Source organism: Neovison vison, chromosome 2, assembly GCF_020171115.1.
Source record: "Neovison vison isolate M4711 chromosome 2, ASM_NN_V1, whole genome shotgun sequence".
In the NCBI taxonomy this organism is placed as follows: domain Eukaryota; kingdom Metazoa; phylum Chordata; class Mammalia; order Carnivora; family Mustelidae; genus Neogale; species Neogale vison.
Genome location: NC_058092.1, coordinates 214,419,882 through 214,447,163, shown reverse-complemented (window position 1 = coordinate 214,447,163; position 27,282 = coordinate 214,419,882). Strand labels below are relative to the sequence as shown.

At 48.2% G+C, this 27,282-nt stretch overlaps 1 protein-coding gene across 2 annotated transcripts; it reads right to left on the bottom strand.

Annotated features, from left to right (window-relative positions):
* Nucleotides 1-1,754: 1,754 nt before the first annotated feature.
* Nucleotides 1,755-27,098, bottom strand: SFXN2 (sideroflexin 2). Of its 2 annotated transcripts, none has more exons than XM_044240405.1 (12): nt 27,013-27,098; nt 12,218-12,402; nt 11,881-12,051; nt 9,876-9,974; nt 8,856-8,931; nt 8,458-8,543; nt 7,108-7,168; nt 6,666-6,732; nt 5,872-5,921; nt 5,490-5,539; nt 3,771-3,818; nt 1,755-3,033 (listed from the first exon to the last, which is right to left on the bottom strand). In XM_044240405.1, the coding sequence occupies exons 2-12, from the start codon at nt 12,376-12,378 to the stop codon at nt 2,934-2,936; spliced, it is 969 nt and encodes a 322-aa protein (XP_044096340.1). In that variant the 5' UTR covers nt 12,379-12,402; nt 27,013-27,098; the 3' UTR covers nt 1,755-2,933. The 2 variants fall into 2 exon arrangements, with proteins under 2 accessions (XP_044096340.1, XP_044096341.1); XM_044240406.1 differs by lacking the exon at nt 27,013-27,098 and adding an exon at nt 21,234-21,259.
* Between the last annotated feature and the right edge of the window lie 184 nt (nt 27,099-27,282).

Genomic DNA, 27,282 nt, shown 5'->3' with positions numbered 1-27,282 from the left:
TCAAGCCCCATATCAAGCTCCCTGCTCAGTAAGCCTGCTTCTCCCTCTTCCTCTGCCTGCTGCTCTCTCTGCTGTACTGTCAAATAAATACAATCTGTTTTTAAAAAAATCTATACATTACTCAGTGCTCATCATGGTAAATGTACTCTTAATCCCCTTCATCTGTTTCACCTATCCTCTCACCGACCTCCCCTCCAGTAACCATGTTTCTTATCCATAGTTAAGAATTTGGGGTTTTTTTGAAGATTTTATTTGTCAGAGTGAGGAACAGAGAGAGCACACAAGCATGGGGAGCGGAAGGCGGAGGGAGAAGCAGGCTCCCCGCTGAGCAAGGAGTCCAATGTGGGACTTGATCATAGGATCCCAGGACCATGACCTGAGTTTGAAGGCAGACGCCTAACCAACTGAGCCACCCAGGCATCTTTTTTTTTGGGGGGGGGGGTTGTCTTTTTTTTGTTCTTTGTTGATTTTGGTTCTTCAATTCCACATATGAGGGAAATCATATGATATTTCTTTCTCTGACTGCATTCCCATACAGTGCAAGTGGATTCTATTTTTTTTTTAATTAAAAAAATTTTTTAAAGAATTTATTTATTTATTGGACAGAGAAATCACAAGTAGGCAGAGAGGCAGGCAGAGAGAGAGAAGGAAGCAGGCTCCCTGCCGAGCGGAGAGCCCGATGCTGGGCTCGATCCCAGCACCCCGGGACCACAATCCGAGCCGAAGGCAGAGGCCCAACCCACTGAGCCACCCAGGCACCCCAAGAGGATTCCTTTTTTGACACATGCTCACCAACATGTTTTTCTCGCTTTTTTAATTTTAGCCATTCTAAGAGGTTTGAGGTATGATCTCATTGTGGTTTTGATTTGCATTTCCCTGATGATAAATGATGTTGGGCATCTTTTCATGTGTCTGTTGGCTATCCGTATGTCTTCTTTGGAGAAATGTCTGTTCATGTCTTCTGCCCATTTCTTAAATATTATTTTTTGTGAATCTCCACACCCAATGTGGGGCTTGAACTCACAACCCCAAGATAAAGACCTACATGCTCTACTGATAGAACCAGCCACTGCCCTTTTTCTGTCCATCTTTCAATTGGATTATTTGCTTTTTTGTGTGTTGAGTTGTAATAAGTTCTTTATGTATTTTGGATACCAGCCCTTTATCAGATGTCATTCGCAAATATCTTCTCTCGTTCAGTAGCTTGTCTTTTAGTTTTGTTGTTTCTTTGGCTGTGCAGAAGCTTTTTATTTTGATGTAGTACCAATAGTTTATTTTTGCTTTTGTTTCCCTTGCCTCAGGAGACATAACTAGACCCACAATCTGTGTTTTAACAACTCATCCACGTGACTCTGACACATTCTAAAAACCACTGTTCCAAAGTAAGGGAAACTTTTTGTGTAAAGAACCAGGGACCAGGGAGCAAATATTTTGTTTTGCATGCCATATATATGGGAGTCTCTGTCACATATTCTTGTTTGTTTTGTTTTGTTTTTTTACCCTTTAACAATATAAAGCATTCTTAGTTCCCAGGGACACAAAAATGGGTAGCAGGTGGATTTGGACCCTTGAGCCACGGTTTGTCAACTCCTGCTCTGAAACAACACAGTTCCCATTCTGGAGTGTCCAGTAAAGACAGGTGGATTTTTCCACTGTAGTAAGGGAAATTGACAATGGCCTCCAAGCCTCAGACAGGTTCCCCTTACTGTTGTGACAACCCAAAGCCATCCCAAGGACAAAGCAAGACCAGATCCTGCTTTTCGTCCAGGCTTTATTAACTCAGTCTATAGACAGTTCACTGTGCTCTTTCAAGAAATTTATTTGATTCACAGTGATATCACTTGAATAGTCAGTAAATTCTACCAGACAGAACTCAATACAGACATTGATCCCAGGTAAGCCACAGTGGTCTCCATGACCACCGCACCCCAGCCTGAAAAATCACCTAGAGCAGCCCAGATGGGAAGGGCAAGTGGCTACACTTTGCTGTGTGTCCTTTAAGGCTCTTTGGTCCTGGCTGATTAGTTCTCAGAGGTATCCAGATAAAACGCCCCTTCCCTATCCAGTACATACCAGTCTTTGGTGTTTAACCCAATGGGCTGAGGAAGGGAAATTGGGGAAATACACCCATTAAAATGTGTTATTAATACCTCCATACATAGTTTTTATACACAGTTAGGATTTATCTTTTAAACAAATGTAAAATCAGACATGATTTTAGCACAGGAGAACAAAGTCAGTGTCACAGGGCTTAGAGCACCACAAAACTTTGTTGCCTCATGCAGTGGCCATTTTTTTTTAGCACTCCTGGGTGCTTGGTCAACCCAAATTTAGCAGCATTCCCAAAGACACTTTCTGACAAGAGGGCACTGGGGAGGAGAATGGGGAAGAAGAAGAGCCCCAAGGTGACAACAGACTTCTTCCCTCACCCTTTCTCAGTTGCCTAGAACTGCAGGGGCAAAAGTTTCCATAGTATGAGACAAGATGAGGAGAAAGGGAAGAAGAAACAGGGGTGGGAGCTTCCCTTTGTCCCAGGGGCTCTCCCCCAGTCCTGGCTGAAACTACAATTCTAAAGGTTTCCTAATGGTTTCTCCCCACCCTCCAAATTTTTCCAAATGGTTTGCTTGAGTATCTCCCCCAGGTTCCAGCAACTTCTCCCTCAGGGAATCTCAGCTCCTGGTCTAGAGAGGATGGTAGTTGGGGGTAAGGGGTAGCAGAGAGAAGACTTGGTCTTTGCTCCCCTTGTTCACTTTTATCCCCTGGAGTCCAATAACCCAGGTGCCTGGGTGAAAACAGGAGGCTCCCACCCCACCCCCAAATCCACCTTGACTTTTAGGCCCTGTTGGCAGAGCAGTGAGGGCATAGGTGTACAAAGCAGCTAAGGAAGGACTGGTGAATATCAGTACAGACTGATCCTTGCTGGGATGGGCCATTTAGAGGCCCTTATTGAAGTAGACGTAAGGCACAAGTTCTCCATACTTGGCCTTGATGGTGTCTTGGAGTTCTGGTTCCAGATAAGAAACTGACAATTCACTGAGAAGAGAAAAGAAGGGGATTATGACAAGCAGCAAATTACTGTCAGATAAAATCCAACTCAAATGCCACCTCCAAGAAGCACTATCTGATTTTTCCATCAGAAAGGGCTTCTGTACAACATAATGCGTTGTTTTTACTTCTACTCGGGCCTGACTTCATTCTCCCTGGTGCTAAGTTTCCATCTTCTCTGTAGGACTGTAAGCCACAGTGCTTGGAACACGGGAGCTGTCTGCAGATGACACTGAAACATGAAGACGAAAGCAGGGGAGCCTGGCCTCTTCTCAGTGTACATCCAAGCTACACCTAGTCTCCTGGAGCTCGTCCTCTCCCTTCCCCCAGTCTGATGCTTTGTCTCCCTTTTCCACCATCGCTTCGCACACCCCTTCCCTGCCAGGGCATACAGGGGAAGTAGAGTGGTCCAAGTCATCCATCCCCAGGCAAACACAAGCCAGAATAAGTACGTAACCGACTGGGACAGAAAGTCTCTTGTTGCTCCCCCACTTCTCTCCAGGGCGGCCCTCACTCCACTGGGAGGGAGCAACTCATCCCTCCGCCCCTTAGAATTCTGTTCTGGTCTACCATCCCCCAGGGTTAAGAGGCTCAGAGTTTAAGCTGATAGGCACTTGGCCTTGGACAACTGCTGCCCTTCCTGCCCCTCTTTGTCTCCTGCAGCAGGCAGGTCAGGAAGAGCAGGGACAGGGCATTCGGTAAAGTGAGGACCAGAGAACTCTTACCATTTCTGTGGGAAGAGCCCACAAGCCACTGGCACCATGAAGATGAGGCTGGAAGGAAGGAGAAACAAATGTGAGGGACATCTCCCCACAGGCCTGTTCACACCCCGTCTCTGAGTCCCACAAAGAAGCAGGGAGATAGATGCCTTCCCCGCTGCCCCCTGGCTCCCCTCCCTGCAACTCTCCTCCTGGTCTCCAGGGAAGGATACTCATTCCAGCATGGCATGAAATTCGCCCCCTCCACCTCCCACCCCTCACCCCCCATCCACCCATCCTTCAAGCAGGTGAAGGTTACGAAGGCACTGGCAGTGCAAGCAGTGGCCCTGAAGGCCACAAGCACCAAGGAGGAAGGGTATGAAAGCCAAGGGCGAGTGCCCGCAGCCACAAGCCCTAGGTTGGTAGACAATAGAACACGGCAGTTTCTCCAACCTCACTGCAAACACAGCAACTCGGGGGGGCTTATTAAAAAGCGACACTGATGCAGGAGACCTGAGGAAGGGCTGGAGAGGATTTCTAAGGTTCTCGGGTGCTTCAGGGCTGGGGCACTGTCTTACAGCACGTGGGACTCCGACCGACCAGGGTTCGGATCCCAGCTTGGCTACTCACTCGCTCTGCAATCCGGGGCGAGTGAGCCCTGAGCCAGCAGAGGGAGGACAGGGGGGCCTACTCTGCAGGGCTGTCGCCAAGCTCAGAGGAAATGACCCGGCGATGGTGCTCAGCCCGGGGGAACCACTCACGCAGTGGAGACTCAGCTGGCAGAAGGTAGCGTGGTGCGGGAGCCTGCCGGGGACTTGACCCGAACTCCAGCAATTATGAGCTACAGAGCCTGGGGTTCTTCATTTGTAAAAGGAGATGATGACAGGACCTAGACCTCCAGGGCTGAGGGGCTTAAGTGAAATGACAGACGTGGAGCATGAGCACCGTGGGGACACACAGGACACACTCCACGTGTTGGTGGTTACTGTTGTCATGAATTAGCCCCGTGGCCTTTGTAAAGTGTGCCTGATGCTAGGATGTGGCCAGTCGCTGGCCGGAGCATGCTGCCATGACTTATGGTGTTTTCCTTTTGTGCAAGGTTGGGACGCTTGACAGCCCCAGCTGCCCTCTCTTTTTTTATGTCTGAGCGTATTTATTTATTTACTTAATTTATATTGAGACATCGTGGCCGGACGGCATTGTGGGCAGGCAAGGTGCCTGGCCCGCTGATCTGATACATTGATATGCTGCGATGTGACTATCGGGCCATTGGCTAATGTGTCTGTCACTGTCACAGTTATCATGTCTTCCTTTATTGTTATTTTTTTTTAATTCTTTATTTTTAAGTAATCTCTACACCCAATGCAGGGCTCAAACTCACAACCCTGAGATCAAGAGTCACAGGCCCTCCTGACTGAGGCAGCCGGGTGCCCCTAGAATTTTTATGGTGGGGCTGTATTGTGGTTTTTGCCTCTTCTTCGTTCTGAAGATCAGAGGCCACACCGGGACAGGAGGGTACCCAAGCACTCTGCTCTCCACGTGGTTCTGGGCACAGCACCTAGCCAGCCTGATGCCCTCAATAAAGATAGGGCAAGAACTCCCCAGATGGCCCATGGGTGTTCCGAGCTCAGGCACTATGGAAGTGACAGAAAAATGTACGTGTTCCCCAACATAGGCAACACAAGAAGACAGGTCTTAGGTGCCCCAGCTATCACAGAACCCAAACCCAGAAAACACGTTACTCACAAGCAGCCAGACAGCAAAACTTGCAATGGGGCATGCAGGACCTTGACTTTCTGCACAAAATCGAAGGAAAGACGACATGAGACTTAGAGATCTTAACGCGAACCCCATGCCTGCCCTACCCCTGATCAGCCAGCTAGAAACCCACAGGCACAAAACTCCTAGCCATGAAGGAGGAGAAGGGGGCTCTTCTTCCTCTCTGCAGACAAGGCCACACAAGTGGCCATGACCTCTAAAGCAGGCAGCTGGCAGGGACTGGAACTGGCCCTATTTGAGCGAGATGAAGGCCCGTAGCTAGAGGGAAGGACAAGGATCAGAAGCTCTGAAGTGTAGGTATGGCTGGGGGGCTCCAGGCAAGGCAGATGCAAAAGAGGACCCCACTCACCTTCATGAAATGCAGCTTTTCCAGCCTTTCCATGATGACTGGCAGCAAGACTGCAAGAGACCAAGGAGAAGCCGGGAGAAGGGCTGTCAGACTCTTCCCAAGACCCCTCTCCAAAATCAGACCAGTGACCCACCTCCCCTGAAGTTCCAGAACGTACTTTTGGAATGGAAGACTGTGTAGACATGGCCACCCCTAGGCTGGCCCCCAAGAGCCAGCAGAAGGGTGCTTCCCAGACTTTCTACCTACACACCTATAATAGGACACGAGCCACAGGCCCAAAGTGTCCTTCTCAAAATTCAAATCTTTAAAGGCTCATGCAAACAAATCTCGTATCCCACTCTGTAACATAACCCTGCTAGGAGCAAAACTACGCAGAGGATTTCTTTACCACTGTCTCCCTGGCACCCTGCACTGTGTCCAGCACACTGAAGGGACTTAAGGTGTTATTTGTGGAATGAAAAGAACTTTCTTCGCCAGATCTCTGATTAACTGATGTTCCTAGAACTACAGTGTGGTTCTCTCATGGGTTTCGGCATTCAGCACTACACAGAAGTAAGATGTGTAGCGTGCGGACCTGGTACATTTATATATCGTAATAACACTACCCCTGCAGCATTAGCTACAATATCTATCACATCACGGAATTATCATTTTTGTATTGCAGTGGGAAAAGCCAGTTTGAGAAGCACGGCTGTAGAGGCTGGGGCCCCACCGCCCACAAAAGCTAAGTGTGGCTGAGGCCTCCATCACGTGTTCCAGGGTCCCCCCAGGAGGGTAGGGCTTCTCTATCTTACTCATGCCAGGGGCAGCCATGGTGATCCGAGAAACAACCACTTGGGTGATGCCGATGGCTGCAGCTCTCTGAGGGCAGAAAAGAGTGAAGTTGTCAGGAATGACCTTATCCAGTAGCCATGGGCTGTACCAGAGGGTGAGGTCAAGGCTCAGGGCCAGGGTCAAGTCTGAGATGATAAAGGGGAAGGGATGGACCCACCAGGGGCTGGGTCCTAACCCAACCCTCTCTCACCTAGCTAGACCTTTACGGCTTCAGGACCAGAAATGATGGAGAAAAGACATGACAAGCCTGTTCTGAACAAGAAATATAAGGAAATCGAGGAGAATGAGAATGGAATCAGGGAGGTCTTGTAACAGAACCCAGGCCTGCTCTGACTACTAAGAACAGGACAGGGTAGAAGACAGAATTCCCTCCTCCCACCCCAAAGGGATGCCTCTGCTCACCCGGGAATGACCGATCTCATTGTGATTCCTGTCCTTCACGCAGATCCCCTGGATGAGTTCCCTAAACACAGACAGGAGTCGCTGGACTTGGGAAAAGGGTGCTGGAGGCCTGCCAGCAATGGGACACAGCAGGGGACCAAGGCCAGCACACTCAAGCTCTGGGAAGCCAGCCCCTGCAGCCTGGTCCTTTGATCTTCCTTAGGCATTCCAGAGAGTGGTATCTCAGAAGTGATCTAGGGCCGTGGCTAAGAGAGGTAGGCCTGGGCTCAGATGGCCTCGGTCAAATAAGTTTCCGAACTTGAACAAAAGTTTCCTGATCCTTCTGAGGACTCAGTTATCCTCATCTGCAAAATGGGGCTAATCGTGGCACCCACTGCAGAGGGCTGGTGAGGATTAAAGGGGATGACACCTGCAGAGAGCTTAGTCCAGCACCTGACGGAGTGACTGCTCTACAAACACTAGCTGTACTGACTTATTCTCAGGCCAGCTCCTGACAGCACAAATCCCCAGACCAGGCAGGTGGCTGGGGCTCCTTCGTTTGTTGGGAAGGAGCCCCTGGATGGGAGGGAAAGAGGAGAGGAACGTGTACACCTGACTATTCTGGGATTGTGCTCTTTCTGCAACAGCTGTTGTGACAGTGCCCATTTGCTGGCAGTTCCAAGAAAACGTGGCTTGTATACATCGGTGATGGTGATGACGGCGATGACGATGACCACAGCATTAACAGCATACACTTAGGCGGCACATGATACCTCCCAGGCGCTATCAAGAAGAGCCTGAGTATACTACATCATTAGGTCGGACAACAGAGGAATAGCCATGCTTTCTCTCCCCAAAAAACAAGCATTGCAAGACACACGGGTTTCTCCTTTTACCTTTCCTGCTGCGAAGCTTAGAGCCCGGTGCCTGGAAAACATCTATCTACTCTTCTGGCTTCTTTCAAAGCTTCTTGGCTCTGTTCTATCTTTGGACACCTCACTCTGCTACATTTCATTCTGTAAGCCAGCCCCAGGGCTTTGGAAGTAGGGAGAGTTCACAGCTGAAAGCCAGTTGCAGTTGAAAGGACATGATCTTGGATGAACCCCCACAGGTCTACCCTACTCCCCGCCATCCCACACCATCCAAACAATGACTCCCACAATACTCATCACAGATTAAACCTAAGTCAGCTGCCACTCCCACGGCCATCACCCTTGGAGCAGCCAGTCCTTTGGGACCCTTCGGAGGTATAGCCCAGCAGCTCTCCCCACACCCACCTCGGTCCCCCAAAGCCACCCACTGCCTTGGTTTCCTACCCTTGCCCCGCTACCCCTGTGGTTTGTAGGGAAGAAATGGGATCCCCATACTCACTGCTGTCGCATCATTGGGATGTTGACACAGTTAGCAGCAGCCACAGCGGCAAAGGGCACCCAGCGGCCCACCAGGGGTGGAGCTCTCTGTTGGGGGAAGGGAACAACAGGGCTCACACCGGAAGATGAGAGGGGAGGGGGCTGAAGGACTACAAAATAAATCAGACCTTGGTACTGTCACATTGATCCAGATGCTTGGTCTAGGAACCCAGATTCCCTCAAAGACCCGAGAAAAACTAATCTGGGGATACCTCTGCTACATTGCCCCCTTGCTGGCTGGGCTCTGGCCATACCGGACTCACTCAGACAAGGACAACAGCGCCAGGCCTGGGGGATGTTTTCCCTAGGACTTTGCTGCCCCCTAGCGGCCACCATGCCCCCAGCAGCCCCAGACAGTACCTTGGTCAACATGTTCATGCCCACAGCGGTGGCCACCGCAGTGGTTGTGGCTGTGATGTAGGAAAGGGCCATCTGCCTAGTAGAGGAGAGACACGCTTGAGAGTGGGGAGCCCTGCTGGCTGAGGGCAAGGCATTGGTGTGACTGAGAAATTCTGGAAATGAGGCTTCTTGCCTGAAACTTGACCTGTCTCATCCTGTGACCTTCCCCATCCTCAACACACATGCAGTGCTCCAGTCCCCTCGGCCCCCTTTCAGTACTTTTAACACCCCGAACTCTTTTCTGCTTCAGAACCTTCAACTGCTGCTGCTCCCTATCTGGGGAATTCTTCCGTAGGCTAAATCCTTATCCTTCAGAAGTCAGCCGAAATATGGGCTCCACAGAAAAGACTTCTGCAACGAGCCCATCCACACAGATGCCCCTCTGCTGTTTTGCTATCTTGTCACCTGTTTGTTTCCTTAAGGGCAGCAGTCACAACCTAAAACTGCTGTGCTTGTTTGCTTAAAAGACCCTAAATTCCACAAGAACAAGGACCCTAGAACCATGCCTGGCACTTAAAACCTACTCAAGAAATAGATGAGGGGGTGTCCAGGTGGCTCAGTGGGTTAAGCATCTGCCTTTGGCTCAGGTTATGATCTCAGGGTCCTGGGACTGAGTCCTGAATCGGGCTCTCTGCTCAGCAGGGTGCCTGCTTCTACTTCTCCCTCTCCCTCTGCTCGCCACTCTCCTCATGTTCTTTCTCTCTCAAATAAATAAATAAATAAAATCTTTAAAAAAAAAAAAAAAACTATTTGAGAATGAATGAAGGAATAAACTTTGAATTGGCCTAGGAAGATACTTTCCTAGTCAGCCTCAGAAAATACTTGCAAACCCTAAAAAGGGGGACCTGGTCACCAGCCCCGTACAAGCCTCACCCAGAGAAGACAGCCCAAGAACCCTTTAGAAGGGCTGTTTTCCTGAAGACAGGAGGACAGCCACCTGCTCCAGACCCACATGGACAGCCTGGGGTTCAAGTCTCCTACCTGAGGGACGTGGGGGAAGCTGCATTCCTGTTGGTATAGTTGACTAAGGCATTGAAGGACTGGTTCACCCACTGCCAGAAGATCACCGCCGGCATCGTCCTACCATAAGGGAGGCCCAGAGAGGCAAAGAAGAATCCAATGGAAGGGAGGGCTTGATGTACACCAGTCAAACCAGACGACCTGCTGTGTCCCAAACTGTTCCCATGCTGTTACATGCATCAGGGACTTTGCACAGGTTGGTCCCTCTGCCTGGAATGTCTACACACACACACCCCTTCCATCCATGGCTAAATCCTGCTCTGTTGAGAGTCACTGCTTCTTCGGGAACCTTCCTGACCCTTCCCCTGCCCTTCTGGAACAGTGAGTCATTCTATGCTCCCTGCTCTCACAACCTCATACTCTCCCTCTGACCTACCACTTAGCAAGCTGGACTACAACTGTTTACTTGTTGGTCTGCTGAACAAAACTGAAAGTTCCTTGAGGGGAGGGGCTGAGTCTTAATATTCCCCACACCTGGCCCAAGGCCTGGCTCACTAACAGACAAATGGATGCATGGGGGAGGGGAGCAGAGGGAGGAGAGGAAGAGGGAGGAGTTAAATTTCCAACAGCTGAAGAGAAAGTTTGTTCTCTCCCCACTGGGCTGAAAGGGTCTTCCTATTGTGGGGGTAGCGGCGGGTGGGGGGGGTCATCTTCTTATATTTTTTACTAAGATATTACATTATAAAAATACATTAGAGGGGGGCTGGGTGGCTCAGTTGTTAAGCGTCTGCCTTTGGCTCAGGTCATGATCCTGGAGTCCTTGCGATCGAGCCCCACATCAGGCTCCCTGCTCAGTAGGAAGCCTGCTTCTCCCTCTCCCTCTCCTACTCCCCCTGCCACTGTTCCCTCTCTCACTGTGTCTCTCTCTGTCAAATAGATAAATCTTGAAAAACAACAACAACAACAACAAACAAACATTAGAGGCACCTGGCCAGCTCAGACAGTTAAGTGTCTGACTCTTGATTTTGGCTCGGGTCATTATCTCAGGGTCATGAGATCAAGCCCCCAAATCGGGCTCTGCACTGGGGATGCAGCCTGCTTGGGATTTTCTCTCTGCCTTTCCCTCTGCCCCTCCCCACTACCATGGCCCCCTGACCCACTCATGTACTTTCTCTTTCTCTGCAAAAAATAAATAAAATAAATAGATTTAAAAATAAAAATACAGGGGCGCCTGGGTGGCTCAGTGGGTTAAAGCCTCTGCCTTTGGCTCAGGTCATGATCTCAGGGTCCTGGGATGGAGCCCCACATCAGGCTCTCTGCTCATCTGGGAGCCTGCTTCCTCCTCTCTGCCTGCCTCTCTGCCTACTTGTAATCTCTGTCTGTCAAATGAATAAACAAAATATTTTAAAAAATAAAAATAAAAGGGGCACCTGGGTGGCTAAGTGGTAAGGCCTCTGCCTTCATCTCGGGTCGTGGTCCCGGGGTCCTGGGATGGAGCCCCACATCAGGCTCTCTCCCTGCTCGGGAGGGAGTCTGCTTCCCTTCCTCTTTCTCTGCCTGCCTCTCTGCCTACTTGTGATCTCTGTCTGTCAAATAAATAAATAAAGTCTAATAAATAAATAAATAAATAAATAAAATAAAAAATAAAAATACATTAAAATTTCATTATTAAGTAAGTACTTTCTAAAGAGGGAATTAGAATGGCTTATTCGTTGAGAGTTCTGGAGACAACTGCCTCGGCTAACCTCCAGGCACCCATCTTTCCCGGCTGTGTGAACTTGGACAGGTTACATAACCTCTCTAGACCCTCAGTTCTTCACTTATAAAGTTGAGATGACAATAGTACTTCTCTGTGGGGCTGATGAGAAGATTAAACGAGGTGATCCACGGAAAGAATTTAGCACAGTGCCTGGTATTAGGTAAAGGGTCAATAGAAATGGCTATTACTATCATCAGCACAGGGCTCCCTGCCTGGCAGACCCAAGTGGCCACACTGCCCACTGCGTTACTCCCAGGCTCTCTCTACCTGTAGAACTGAAGCATGAAGCCTGTGATAATCATGCCGCCGGGGACCTGGAAGGACATCCGGCCAATGACGTTCATCTTCTCCCCGGTGTCAGGGTGGAAGGCTGAGTCGTACAGCTTCTTGGCGTACAGCAGCTGCTCCACTTGAGTGCCTGGGGGCACGACCCCCATTCTGCCCCCCAAGGACAACAGAGTTACAGCCCAGACCCCTTGCCCCAAGTCACTCTGCCGCCTCCTGCCTGAGAGCTCTGTCCATTCCCCCCATATTCGGTTTCCACCTCCTCCCCAGGGGATCCACCCGTGCGGCTCCAGGGCCTCGAGTCCCTTCCGCTGCTCACCTGCTCTTCTCCACCATCACCTTGGCCCAGTCCAACTCCCGCTCTGGTACCAGGACAGTGCGTGGGTCTGTGATATTGAAGAAGTGTTTCACCCGTCCCAGGAAACTACATTGGTCCCAACGGGGTTCATCGATGTTAAAGCCAGACAGATCAGCCTCCATCTCACTCACACACAAAACTGTGGACTTAAGAACAGAGAGAAAATGAGGATTGCCCCCCAAACCAAAGTCTGCCCCCGAGTCCCTGAGCTCCTCTCTCGGTTACAGAAGGCCTGCTCTCACCAGTGACTAGCAGCATTTGACCAGGCTCGGGAAGGTCCCTGTGAATGGGCACCAGACTGAACAACCAGAGACCAACATGGGTTTCCTGAGGAGCTGTTGGTAGCCAGCCCTGTGCTTGATCATGCTGGGGAAGACCCTGGAAACAGGGACAACACGGTGCCTATCCTTGGGGAGATGAATGTAACAGCAGAAGAGCCCACCCAGGGAACAGAAGATAATATATGCAGCAACAGTAAGTACAGGAGATGAGAGAAAGCAGAGATGGTGGGGCACCGTAAGGAAAGGGGGTTTCCCAGAAGAGACAGAATGTGAGCTACAGATAACAGATTTATCTGAAGGACGCAGAAGGCATGGATCACATTCAAGGTAGAAACAATTACAGAGAAAGGTGGAAATGAACATGGCACGATCACTCTCATCATTTCAGCGTGCGCGAGCAGGGCGCGTGTGCACGGTGCACACAACCCTGGGAGAGATCCCATGCCATGGCTGCGAGTGAGGCACCCTGCCTGCCCTCAAGGACTTACAGGATGGAGGGTAAAAGACAAGGAGAGCACAAGGACAGCAGTGTGAACAATGATGTGAGCAGACACTGGGGGCAATGGAAAACCAGAGAAGAAGCATCTAAAAGGGAGATGACCAGATCTCCCAGTTTTCCAGGGACTGCTGTCCTAGACTAATTATTAATAGCGCCCCCTTCCACTATCAAAAGTGTCCCGGACTAGGGGGAACTGGATGGCTCAGTTAGTTAAGCAACAGCCTTTGGCTCAGCTCATGATCCTGGAGTCCCAGGATCGAGTCCCATGTCGGGCTCCCAGCTCCATGGGGAGTCTGCTTCTCCCTCTGACCTTCACCCCTCTCATGCTCTTGCTCACTGTCTCTCTCTCAAATGGATAAATAAAATCTTTAAAAAAAATTTTTTTAAGTGTCCTGGACTTGGATAATAAATTATACAGTCCCCTTATCTGAAAGGGATAAGGGGTCCTGAACATGCTTTGTGAACAGAAGAAATAAACAATGTTTTGAAGGATGGATAGAATCAGATAGATAGAAGAGAGGTGTCCCAGGCAAAAAAAAAAAAAAAGAAGAAGAAGAAGCCAGCGGTGACTGCACACAGGACGCGTGAGGACCAGATAATGTGATCACAGCTAATGCTTACTGAGCTGCGACTCTATGCTAGACATTTTGCTTGGGGCTCAACGTGCATTTTTCTGACTTCGTCTTCATAGCAATGCTATAAAATAAATACCCTTTAATCTAACCCCATTTTATGGATGAGAAAACCAAGGCACAGGTAAGTAACTTTACCAAGTCATATAAGTATTAGCCAGTGACAAAGCCAGGCTTTTTTTTTTTTTTTTAAAGCCAAAGGACTTCTTTTTTTTTTTTTTTTAAGATTTTATTTATTTATCAGAGAGAGAGAGGGAGAGAGAGCGAGCGAGCACAGGTAGACAGAATGGCAAGCACAGGCAGAGGCAGAAGCAGGCTCCCTGCTGAGCAAGGAGCCAGATGTGGGACTCGATCCCAGGACACTGGGATCATGACCTGAGCCGAAGGCAGCTGCTTAACCAACTGAGCCACCCAGGCATCCCCAAAGCCAGGATTTTAATTCCACTTGATTTACTTTAGAATTCTTGTCTCTAACTGGGTTCTGGAATCCATATCTTGAAAAATTAAGGCAGGCCTGACATGTAAGGGGCTTGGAAACTGTCGCTCCTGTCCTTGCAACAAGAAAAAAAGCTGAAAGAAAACAAAACATCAACAACTCTTCTTAGATGCCTCAGTGAACTGAGGTCCCAGGGCAAAACACTGCCCCCAAGCCTGGAGAAATAGGCAAGCACAGAGAACCACAGCTTACTGAGAACAGAAGCCCTCCGCTGGGCAAGTACCACTGGAAAACTTAAACGATAATTGACCAATTGCTGGAAGCTTGCAAATTCAAAATTCCAAGGGGATTTAACCTTGAGTGTGGGGGCTCACTTTTGAGTTCACCTTCAAGCGTCTACCAGGCTCTCAAGGTGAAAACCAGAGGAAAAACCCCCTTGAACTTCTGACACAGAGATGGGAAAAGTAGTAATTCTGAAATTTACCCAGAGGTGTTCTTCCTAATAAAGCATGTCCTCAAAAGAGCCTGTTTTACCAGAGCCTAGCCATTTTGGGTTTTCCTAGAAACTAACCAACTTGGGAAAAGGTAAATACCCAACTCCAGCCCTTTTTGACCTTCCTATCTCATTTAAAGGGGGTGAGAAGAGCCTAAGGAGCACTCTTGAAGATCCGGGGGCAAAGGCTCACTCCAAAGCCAAGAACTAATTACGGGACTATAGAACACTCTCTCTTCCCTTGCACTGCAGGCGGTATAATGCTCCTATGTAGTAACAGGGAGAACAGAACAACCACAGAAAGAATTAGAAGTTTCAGAATTTATTTAAGAAGTCTCTAGAAACCCAAAGACAACAGGAGAGACAAAAACAAGGACACCAAAGAAAATGTTAATCTCTGATACCTACAGCTTCAGCAAACAGTAAATACAACCCAACATCTCACCAGACAAAGGTAAAATGGCACACACATCCGGCTCCTGACAAAAGATTACAAGGCATACTATATGGCAAAAACATAGTCTGAAGAGCGAGCAAGTGTCAGAACTAGACAGGAATTCAAGTAACTATGATCGATTTGCTAAGGACTCCAGTGGGAAAGTGGACAACTGAAAGAAAAAATGAATAATGTAAGCAGAGAGATGGAATCTCTAAGAAAGAATCAAAAGGAAATGCTGGAAATTAAAAACAACAACAACAACAAAGGTTCTGGGGGCACCTGTGTGGCTCTGTCAGTTAAGCATCTGACTTTGGCTCAGGTAACGATCTCAGGGTCCTTGGGATCAAGCTCCACGTTGGACTCTGCACTTGGCGAGGAGTCTGCTTGGGCCTCTCCCTCTGCCCCTCCTCTTGCTCGTGCTCATTCTCTCTCTCTCTTTCGAATAAAAAAAGTCTTTAAAACAATTTCTGTAACAGAAATGAAAAATGACTTTGATGGGCTCATCAGTAGACTGGACATGGCCAAGGAAAAATTTCTATGAGTAGGGCGCCTGGGTGGCCCAGTAGGTTAAGTCTCTGCCTTTGGCTCAGGTCATGATCTCAGGGTCCTGGGATCAAGCCCCGCATCGGGATCTCTGTTCAGCAGGGAGCCTGCTTCCCTCTCTCTCTGTGCCTGCCTCTCTGCCTACTTGTGAATAAATAAATAAAATATTTAAAAAGAAAAAAAAAATTCTATGAGCTTGAATGTGTGTCAGCAAAAAATTCCCAGACTGAAAAGTAAAGAAAAAACGAAGGAAAAAAAAAAAAAAAGAAAGAAAAACAGAGTAGAAAATCCAAGAACGGGGCGCCTGGGTGGCTCAGTGGTTTAAGCCTCTGCCTTCAGCTCAGGTCATGATCTCAGGGTCCTGGGATCGAGCCCCACATCGTGCTCTCTGCTCAGCGGGGAGCCTGCTTCCCCCTCTCTCTCTGCCTGCCTCTCTGCCTACTTGTGATCTCTCTCTGTCTATCAAATAAACAAATAAAAATCTTTAAAAAAGAAAAAAAAAAGAAAATCCAAGAACCTTGGGGCAATTCCATAAGGTGTAACATGCACGTAATGGGAATGCCAGAAGGAAAAGAGGGAAGGGAAGAGAAGAAATACTTAAAGCAATAATGACTGAGAATTTTATAAACTAATGACAGACGCCAAACCACAAGCCCAGAAGGCTCAGAGAACACCAAAGACAACTACTAAAAAAATCTACACCTGGATGCGAATGTGGAAAACAGTATGGAGGTTCCTCAAAAAATTAAAAATAGAATTACCATATGATTCAGTAGTTCCACTACTGTGTATTTACCCAAATAATAAGAAAACACTAATTCAAGAAGATATATGCACCCCTATGCTTACTGCAGCATTATTTATAGTAGCCAAAATATGGAAGGACCACAAGTGTCCATGGATAGGCGAATGGATATGAAGGATGTGGCATATACGTACAATGAGATCTTCCCATTTGCAACAACACAGATCTAGAGAGTATAATGCCAAGTGAACCAAGACAGAGAAAGACAGGAAAAGACAAATACCAGATGCGTCCACTCATATGTGGTATTTAATAAACAAAACAAACGAACAAAGAAAAAAAGATAACAAACAAAAAACCAGACTCAGGGCACCTGGTGGCTCAGTGGGTTAAGCATCTGCCTTCGGCTCAGGTGATGATCCCACCAGAGTCATGGGCGTCCGGCTCCCTGCTAGGCAGGGGAGCCTTCTTCTCCCTCTCCCTCTGCCCCTCCCCTCACTTGCTTTCTCTCTCTCAAATAAATAAATAAAACCTTTAAAAAATGAAAAAGAAAATCAAGGAAGAAATCTGAGGGAGGGAAAAGAAAACACCTTACCTATAGAGGAACAAAGATAAGAACTTCATTGGCTTTCTCCTCAGACACCACACAAGCAAGAAGAGCATAGAGTGAAATATTTCAAGCATTGAAAGATAAAAGCAACACATACCTAGACTTCTACACCAGCTGAAGTACCCCTTACAGTGAAGGAGAAATACAGGCTTTCCCAGACAAAACTGAGGGAATTTATCACCAACAGAACTGACTTACAAGATGTTAGAGTTCTTCAGAGAGAGATAAGAGGTCATAAAGTCAGACCTATATAAAGTAAGAGTGTCAGAAGGAATAAATGAAGGTAAAATAAAATATTTTTCTTATTTCAATTGTTACCAGTTGAACAGAGTTTTTGTTCAAAGTAATAGCAACAATGGATTTGATGATTATAGCCTATAGGCAGTGACATGAGAGACAGGAGTGCTCTACCAGCTGCGAGGGAGGACCTGGTAATACTGGCGTAGTTACCTGCACTACTGGACAGGTGCTTTGGTGTTATTTGAAAGTGGACTTGGATTAGTAAATGGGTACCGCAAGCTCTAGGAAACCACTAAAAAATTTCCAGAGGGAGTATACAGTTATACTGTATGCTAACAGAGGAGAGAAAATGTAGTCATAAAAAAGCTAAAGCTTTCAGGCGCCTGGATGGCTCAGTTGGGGGAACACGTGACTCTTGATCTTGGGGTCATGAGTTTATGAACCATGTTGGGTGTAGAGATTACTTAAAAATAAAACCTTTGGGGTGCCTGGGTGGCTCAGTGGGTTAAGGCCTCTGCCTTCGGCTCAGTCATGATCCCAGGTCGTGGGATCGAGCCCCACATCAGGCTCTCTCTGCTTCTCCCTCTCTCTCTCTCTGCCTGCCTATCTGCCTATTTGTGATCTCTGTCAAATAAATAAATAAATAAAATCTTTAAAAAATAAAATAAAAAATAATAAAATCTTTAAGCGGGCACCTGGGTGGCTTAGTAAATTAAGTGGCCAACTCTTGGTTTCGGCTCAGGTCATGATCTCGGGGTTGTGAGATCGATACCCACGTGGAACTCCGTGCTCAGCAGGAAGTCTGCTGGAGATGCTCTCTCTCCCTCTGCCCCTGCCCCCGCACATGCACACACCCTCTCTCTCAAATAAATAAATCTTTAAAAAAAAAAAAAAACAATAAAAATTAAAAATTAAAAAAAAAAAAAAGCTGGGGCACCTGGGTGGCTCAGTGGGTTAAAGCCTCTGCCTTCGACTCAGGGTCCTGGGATCAAGCCCCACATCGGGCTCTCTGCTCAGCGGGGAGCCTGCTTCCTCCTCGCTCTCTGCCTGCGAGTCAGTCAAGCATCTGCCTTTGGCTTGGGGCACAATCCCAGGGTCTTAGGACTGAGTCCTGCGCCTGGCTCCTTGTTCGGCCAGGAGCCTGCTTCTCCTTCTGCCTGCCGCTCTCCCTGCTTGTGCTCTCTCTCTGTCAAATAAATAAATAAAATCTTAAAAAAAAAATAGAAAGAAAACTCTAGGCAATGACATGAAAATAAACTCGGTGTGGTAGGACCCCAGAGGATGCAGAGAGATCAGCTGGACAGGAACCTCAGTAATCCAGGCAAGAAGAGGTGGAGCTCCTGTGAACCCCAATGCACCAGGAACAGAGAGGAGGGACCAAAAAGACAGAAACTTTAAAGCAGCAGAATCTTGGCATTTACTAAGTGATCGGTTATAGGAAGATTACTCTGTAAGTCAGCGTTCAAGCACAGACACAGAATCAACAGGATATATACATCCTTTATATATATTCACATAATATTTAGAAATTTATAAAAATGGATTTAGTACAAGGAATTAGCAAACTGACTTATGTAATTGTGGGAGCTGGCTAAGCAAGCCTGAAGCCATCGGGACAGGGAGTTAGCAAGGGACAATCCTGGGGAGGGAAGGAGAGCCATGCCTGCCCAGCCATGGCTGGAGTCTGTGACCCCAGGGGATGCCTAGCCCTCTTTTAAGGGGATTCCATCTGATTAAGTCAGGCCACCCAGGATAATCTCCCCTTAGATTAACTCAAAGCTAACCAATTAGGACTTTAATTACATTTGCAAAATCCCTTCATCACCGCACCTAAATTTGTGTTTGATCGAATGGCTGGCCCTCCTTGCCCACCCACTCTAACTGGAAGCACACCAGAAGGGGATTAGGAGGATGGGGGAGTTGTTTGGCCTAGCTAAGTTGACACATCATAAGTATCTAGAGCGATCCGCGGGGTTTCTGATTGAGGCCATTATGTGCAGAGACAAGTTATATAGAAATATAGGCTTTAAGGAGGAGAACAGGGAGCTGGATTTTCCATGTGTTGAGTTTCAAGTACCATGGCACTTTCTTAAATGCAATAAACTGCCACCTGCCTCAGGTCCTTTACAAACGCCCTTCCCTGTCCGGAATACTATTCCTTCCCCCGCTTCACTAACACCTACACATCCCCACCCCGCCCCAGCCATGTTTCAAGGAATAATTTTCTTTTTTTTTTTTTTTTTAAAGATTTTATTTATTTGTTTGTCATAGAGAGAGAAGCGAGAGTGAGCACAGGCAGACAGAGTGGCAGGCAGAGATGGAGGGAAAAGCAGGCTCCCTGCCAAGCAAGGAGCCCGATGCGGGACTGTTTGCCCCATGACATCAGGTGGGAGCTGAATGTCATGACCACCAACAGCAGTATCAGTCGCCCCATCGTCTCCTCCCATGGGTAGGAGAAAGTTGCTGCCGCCTCCCTTCCTGAGCCTGCTATTGTCTTCACTGCCCCTTCCCATCCCTCACCTGCCTGCCCCTTTGGACCCTGGACTCGGTATACCTCTGTGTGGAGTTGTTGGACTAGAGGTGTTTCCTGTGCTGTGAACTCAGTGGGGAGCTGTAGGGGGGAGGGCGAGATCCCTCCCCCCTTGGGCCGAGGGCCCCTTCCCCTTGGTGCTCTCTCCCATACACCTCCTTCCAACTGCGATCCCAGGACGCCGGGACCATGACCTGAGCCGAAGGCAGCCGCTTAACCAACTGAGCCACCCAGGCATCCCTCAAGGAATAATTTTCTAATTTAACTCTCAAATCCTACTACTAGGCCATTTTTTTTCCCCTTAAAAAATATTACCCTGAGGATTTTTCATATATATTATATCACAAGCTCATAGACACAGCTGGAGTAAGTAAAGCCATCTCAAGTTATGCCATTACCAAAATCCTAAAGCACTCACAAAACTGAGCAAACAAAACCAGTATTTGAGTATGCGAGAAAGGAAACATATTGCTGATGGAAGCCACAGGACTAGTTAAAAAAAAAAAAAAAAAGTTTTATATTAAGTAGTGGTAAAATGAAAAGAGAATTCTACCCAAGACTTCTGCCTCAACAGAGCCCCATGCGCCACTGTACCTGGAAGGGAAGCCACAGCAAAGCCGCCTCAGAATAAGTAGCAGCCTGAAAAGCATCTGTTTTAGCACATAACATCGGGGTTCCACCCTATCCCTCAAAAAGTAGCCTTATGCTCTCCAGAACAATCTAGAGTTACTTGCAAGGAAGCACCCACTCATCTTCCAGATCTTGGCTAACCCTTTCCTCAGGGAATCCTTTGAAGGACCCTTGGCCCCTCTCTCTCCCCAACCACTAGATCAGGTGCTCGGCTTAAGCCCTCTCAGGGTCACAGCCCTCAGAGCTGTGCCAGTTTGTCCTAACACTCTGTGGTTTTATTTTAATGAACACCGACCATCCCCTCTAGGTCATAAGCCCTCGGACCCAGGGAATGTGCCCATTTTGCTCCCCACTGCTACTCCAGTGCCTAGTCCAAGAATTCAAGTATATACTGAGTGAGAGGTCCAGTTTGCCAGCACATGGATATTTAGGCTTAAAAGAAAGTAAAAGGGGTGGGCGCCTGGGTGGCTCAGTGGGTTAAGCCGCTGCCTTCGGCTCAGGTCATGATCTCAGGGTCCTGGGATCGAGTCCCACATCGGGCTCTCTGCTCAGCAGGGAGCCTGCTTCCTCCTCTCTCTCTCTGCCTGCCTCTCTGCCTACTTGTGATCTCTCTCTGTCAAATAAATAAATAAAATCTTTAAAAAAAAAAAAAGAAAAGAAAGTAAAAGGGGTGCCTGGGTGGCTCAGTCGTTGAGTGTCTGTCTTAGGCTTGGGTCATGATCCGGGGGTCCTGGGATCGAGCCCCGCATCGGGCTCCCTGCTCAGTGGAGAGCTTGCTTCTCCCTCTCCCACTCCCCCTGCTTGTGTCTCCTTTCTCGCTGTCTCTCTCTCTCTCTCTCTGTCAAATATACAAATAAAATCTTCTAAACAAATAAATAAACAAAAGTACAGAGGGGCACCTGGGTGGCTCAGTGGTTAGGCGTCTGTCTTCAGCTCAGGTCGTGATCTCAGGGTCCCGGGATTGAGCCCCACCATCGGGCTCCCTGCTCAGCGAGGAGTCTGCTTCTCTCTCTGCCTTTCCCCGGGCCTGCACTCTCTCTCTCAAATAAATAAATAAAAATAAAAATAAAAAAAAAAGAAAGAAAGAAGTGCAGAGATCTGAGTTATAATTAAAACAAGTCAGCGGCATCAAAGCCATTTCAGAGAAAGTTTTCCAGTGAGAACACACAGAATGGGAAAAATAGAGTGCTGAGGGAATAGTCTGAAAACCACGACATTTAAGAGGCCAGCCCCCCAAAAAAGGAAGCCCAAATAGATGAGAAAGAACCACCAGAGAAGGAGGAGGCTTCAGGAGCCAACAAATGCAGTAAAGAGAGAGATGGTTGGTTTTTTAGATTTTTTTTTGTTGTTGAGGTGGGAGAGACTTCAGCAAGTGACATGCTGAGGTTGGGTCATTTCCCAGGAGGAAGGAGCCAGGAGAGAAGGGGAGGTCCCCATGGAGTCTTCATGGCACCCTCCCCTGGCCCTGAGGTCACCACTGAGTGGCGACCCCTGAAGAAGTCAGAAGCCAGACAGTGAGTGTCCACTGTCCACTGCTAGACTTAGGCCTCTCTTACTCCACCACAAAGCCCAAGGGAAAGCTCTGGGCTTTGTCCTCTGGGGACAGGCTGACTAGGCCTCTTACAGGCTGGTTCAAAGACCAAAGCTATTTCGTGCAGTCACAACTGAACCCAGGAATGGGAGAGAGACAAGAATTTACCTTCCCTGGGCGCCTGGGTGGCTCAGTGGGTTAAGCCGCTGCCTTCGGCTCAGGTCATGATCTCAGGGTCCTGAGATCGAGTCCCGCATCGGGCTCTCTGCTCAGCAGGGAGCCTGCTTCCTCCTCTCTCTCTCTGCCTGCCTCTCTGCCTACTTGTGATCTCTCTCTGTCAAATAAATAAATAAAATTAAAAAAAAAAACTTAAAAAAAAAAAAAGAATTTACCTTCCCTGACTCTCCATGGGGCTAAAATAAAAGGAGTTGTCAGCCTGGCCGGCAGATCACACAGTGCCTTGGATTACAGAGCCCCAAGGTGGGGCTCCAGCCCCTCTGCTGGAAAAAGCCAGCAAAGAGCAAAAGATTTTATTTATTTGAGAGAGAGAGAGAGAGAGAGAGAGAGAGAATGCGCATGCGCGCAGGGCGGGGGTGGAGGTGCATAGGGAGAATCAGACTCCCCATGGAGCAGGGAGCCCCAAAGCAGGGCTCAATCCTAAAACCCTGGGATGATGACCTGAGCTGAAAGCAGACATTTCACGGACTGAGCCACCCAGGTGTTCCGAACATGCTATGCTTCCTTCTTAACACACAAACAGCCTGTCCTTGGACATCTCTTTTCACCCTCAACCCAACACTGGAGTGTCCTATGCCTTTCATAAAGGAAGTACTTTTACCATGAAGGGGTAATCATTTGCTAAACTATTCAAGAAACTTTCCCCTCATTACTGAGGTCAGCATATGAGTTGCCCAGTTCCTGTCTTAAAAAAACATAAGGCCAGGGGCACCTGGGTGTCTCAGTTGGTTAAGCATTTGCCTTTAGCTTGGGTCAGGATCCCAGGGTCCTGGGATGGAGCCCTACGTCAGGTCAGGCTCCCTGTCGGCAAGGAGTCTGCTTCTCCCTCTCCCTCTGCCCTGCTCATTCTTTCTCTTTCTCTCTCTCTCTCTCTCGCATACGCACATGCACACTCTCAAATAAATAAACAAAATCTTGGGACACCTGGGTGGCTCAGTTGGTTGGACGACTGCCTTCGGCTCAGGTCATGATCCCGGAGTCCCGGGATCGAGTCCCACATCAGGCTCCCAGCTCCATGGGGAGTCTGCTTCGCTTTCTGACCTTCTCCTTGCTCATGCTCTCTCTCACTGTCTATCTCTCAAATAAATAAATAAATAAAATATTTTTAAAAAAAATAAATAAAAAATAAACAAAATCTTTAAAAATATATATATATATATATAAGCCCCCCCCCCAAAAATCTAAATTCTATGTCTAAAACATTTCTCCCAGGTGCCTAGTGGGTTAAGCCTCTGCCTTCAGCTCAGGTCACGATCTCAGGGTCCTGGGATTAAGCCCCACATCAGGCTCTCTGCTGAGCAAGGAGCCTGAGCCCCCCACCCCACCCTAACATGCCTCTCTGCCTACCTGTGATCTCTGTCAAATAAATAAATAAAATCTTAAAAAAAAAAAAAATTCGGGGCACCTGGGTGGCTCAGTGGGTTAAGCCGCTGCCTTCGGCTCAGGTCATGATCTCAGAGTCCTGGGATCGAGTCCCGCATCGGGCTCTCTGCTCAGCAGGGAGCCTGCTTCCCTCTCTCTCTCTCTCTGCCTGCCTCTCTGCCTACTTGTGATTTCTCTCTGTCAAATAAATAAATAAAATCTTTAAAAAAAAAAAAAAAATTTCTCCCCCACCATATCTGTTGCCCCCCAGTGGGCACAGTTCCATGACTCCAGGGCAAACTCAAACCTTTGTGTCATATACCCTCATAGCATCTTATTCTCATTTGTAACACACTTGGCTTTGTAATCATCACTTTCTCGTTACGTAGTTATTTGTCTAAAGCTGGCCTCCCCTGGCAGATGGAAAGATTCATGCTGTAACTCTCCCAGGCCCTCTAAAAATACTTACTGCCTGCCTGAAATGCATTTCATCTTATTCTTGGGCTCCTTGGGCATCAAGGAAGTCACTCTTTCAAGTCACTCAGAATCTATCTTGGTTACAGAAGAGCAGGCTTTTGATCTACCCCTCCTATATTGAGTCTTATCTGGTCTCCAGGTTTTCTCTAGAACAGTTATTCTCCCTCTTCCCACATCAGCCACATCTAGTATTCCCTAAAGAGGTCACTACCATATCCAGGGTGGCCTCAGTTCTGAAGGAATATGGTTCCACTACTGGGAACAAGGCGGGAGCTAGAAATCAAACAGGTGACTGACCAAAAATTCCCTTTGCTTATAGGATAGGAGGATATCACAGCTCAAAGATGTGAGGATCCAAGATATCAATTTACCAAAGAAGAAACTGATGTTTAGAAAGATTCCCATCGGGGCGCCTGGGTGGCTCAGTGGGTTAAAGCCTCTGCCTTCGGCTCGGGTCATGATCTCAGGGTCCTGGGATCGAGTCCTGCATCGGGCTTTCTGCTTGGCGGGGAGCCTGCCTCCCCCTCTCTCTGCCTACTTGTGATTTCTGTCTGTCAAATAAATAAATAAATCCAGATTCCTTTAAAAAAAAAAAGAAAGATTCCCATCAATTGAGTCAGCTTGCTGAACATTACACACAACTCTGAGTTTACCACAGCTCCAGTCCTGTCCATCGTCCAACAATCTGACAATAGCTAGGGCCTACTCTCCCAAGGTCACAAGGCTTGGGGTCACTTAAATGGGTCCTCCATCCACAACAGGCCAAAAGAAAGAAAGAAAGAGACAGAGAGAGGAAGGAAGGAAGGAAAGGAGGGAGGGAGGGAGAAAAGAGAAAAGAGAAAAAAATAAAAAAGAAACAACCTATTACCTCTACTGAAGTCATCCTTCTCAGACAGAGTTGAGTTTTAGGGCACCTGACTGGCTCAGTTGGTAGAGAATGCAACTCTTGATGTTGGGGTTTGAATTCAAGCCCTATGCTGGGAATATAGTTTATTTTTACATTCTTTTTTTTTTTTTTAAGATTTTATTTATTTATTTGACAGACAGAGATTACAAGTAGGCAGAGAAGCAGGCAGAGAGAGAGGAAGGGAAGCAGGCCCCCTGCTGAGCAGAGAGCCTGATGTGGGACTCGATCCCAGAACCCTGAGATCATGACCTGAGCCGAAGGCAGCGGCTTAACCCACTGAGCCACCCAGGCGCCCAAATATAGTTTCTTTTTAAAAAAGAGAGAGAGAGAGAGAGAGTTGATTTTCTCTGACAAACAGTATCAGAGCTCAGAGAACAGGCTTCCAAACTCCTTCTGGGTATCCTCTTGCAAGAGGGGAAAGTACTTAGTATTTCCCTGTTTGGATCCCCAGGTAGGAAGAAAAACAAAACATCATCGCTGGTACTTGCGATCAGAGGAAGATCAAGGCAGCCAGACTCAAGAAGACCAAACACAAAGACCACTTGAGATAGGCAAGGGTTGGTGCCAAAGCCACCTAGAAAAAGTTGGACAATGAAACTAGTAATTACACAGGCAAGCCCAGGTACACTCCTGTGACTCCAAGGCAACCATGATGTTAGACACCAGACAACTCAAAGAGAAGTCTGCCCTGCCTTTTTCACAAAAGAACAAACAGGCTAGAGACAAGCAGATTGTAGGACTGCATGCTCCGAATTAGCCACTCATCTTGCATCTACTTACTCAAAGTTCTGTACTGAGTTTTCTCTCCAAGGTTCTGAAGAAGGTATGCAGTGAGCAGATTTTAAAAACACACTTTAGGGGCGCCTGGGTGGCTCAGTGTTAAAGTCTCTGCCTTCGCCTCAGGTCATGATCCCAGGGTCCTGGGATCGAGCCCCACATCGTGCTGTCTGCTCCGCAGGGAGCCTGCTTCCTCTTCTCTCTCTCTCTGCCTGCCTCTCTGCCTACCTGTGATCTCTGTCTGTCAAATAAATAAATAAAATCTTAAAAAAAAAAACACACACTTTAGCTGAATGCATAAGTAGTTAAGGACCATTCAGGGAAAATCCGCCTTCGTTCCAGTGATGTTAAGTGGACTGGAAAGCCTGCTGGTAGGAAGAGGGGCAAAGCCCCAAAACCTAGACGAAGCAGTAATAGCTAAATCCTATGTAGCACTTTCCATGTGCCCGGCAATATTTTATGTACTTGACATACAATAATTCACCTATCTGCACAAGAACCCAGTGAAGGAGGTAAGAGGCGCACACATGACTGCAAACAGGTTTATCACCAGTGCCAAGACTCTACCAACTCTTAAAAAGTTGAGCTTACAACACAAATATAAGCCGTTCCTGTTCCTCCAACCTAGACAACACATGAGTGTTAAAATCACTTCCTCCAGGGGCTGAACCAGGTTCAAGTCCCGACTCTATATTGCTTAGAACAACCAATTTCTAGGGCTGTGAGAATGAAATGAAATCTTGGGTGAAAAGCATTCCACTAAAAAGAAGGTAATTTCCATGAAGGCAGGTTTTGTCCCTTGCTGTGTCTCCTTAGTCTAGAACAGGACCTGGCACATTATGGGATTAACTCTCCTACCCGCTCTCAGCGTGGGGGAGGGCGGGGAGGTAGCGCCTCTCAACCCACCCAGAGTCCCTTTCGCTCTCGCTTGCATGTAAAAGCGGGCCGGTTTTTTGCCTCCTCCGGGGCTGCAGACAGCGCATCATCTGGTCCAACGCTGCTTAGCAAAACCTGGACATTCCAAATCGCCTTTCAACCCTGCTGTCTGCTCACCTCAGTGTTCAGGGCCAGTCCCCAGGCTGCTTCTTGCCCTCCACTGGCAGCCTCCCCCCTGCGGGACTCCTCCATCCTAACACAGAGATGTGGAGATAGATGCACAGCCCATAACGCCCCCAACACCTCAGCTGGGCCTTATGGCGCCGGGACCATGTGATAGCGGTCACTGAGCAGCCCCAGGCCACCATTTGCGCCACGTGGATACAGCAGGTGGAAGCCCAGCCCCCGCAGCAGCCCTGCCTGGGCAGTCAGGACAGAAATCCAAGCTCCTCCCCGGGATGTGCTGTCTACAGGAAGGTGTGGCAGGCGGCCTCCTCCCAAGACCCCTTACCTGGTCCCAGGAAGAACGCACTGAGACAACTGCCAAAAGAAGTACAATGCGTCGGAAGCCAGGTCAGTACTAACCAGCGGCCTCGGCCCGGGAACCGCCCCTCGCCCCGCCCCCGCCCTGCTCCTTCCCAACCAATCACAGGCTGGGCGGCTCCCACCAGCCACGTGGGCGAGCTTTAACCATTCGCCGGGTCTGCACCAGCCGGCAGCCGGCTCCAGTCGTTCCAGCAGCCCGCCTGCGCGTGGGCGGGCACTTTGGCGCGCTTGCGCA

Bases quoted from the DNA above. Each gene is read 5' to 3' on its own strand.
- SFXN2 (XM_044240405.1), bottom strand. From the start codon at position 12,378: ATGGAGGCTGATCTGTCTGGCTTTAACATCGATGAACCCCGTTGGGAC. The intron at 12,052-12,217 runs GTGAGCAGCGGA...CTTGGGGGGCAG, and splicing joins GTGATGGTGGAGAAGAGCAG to AATGGGGGTCGTGCCCCCAG. The intron at 5,922-6,665 runs GTAAGATAGAGA...GGTCTCTTGCAG, and splicing joins CATGGCTGCCCCTGGCATGA to TCTTGCTGCCAGTCATCATG.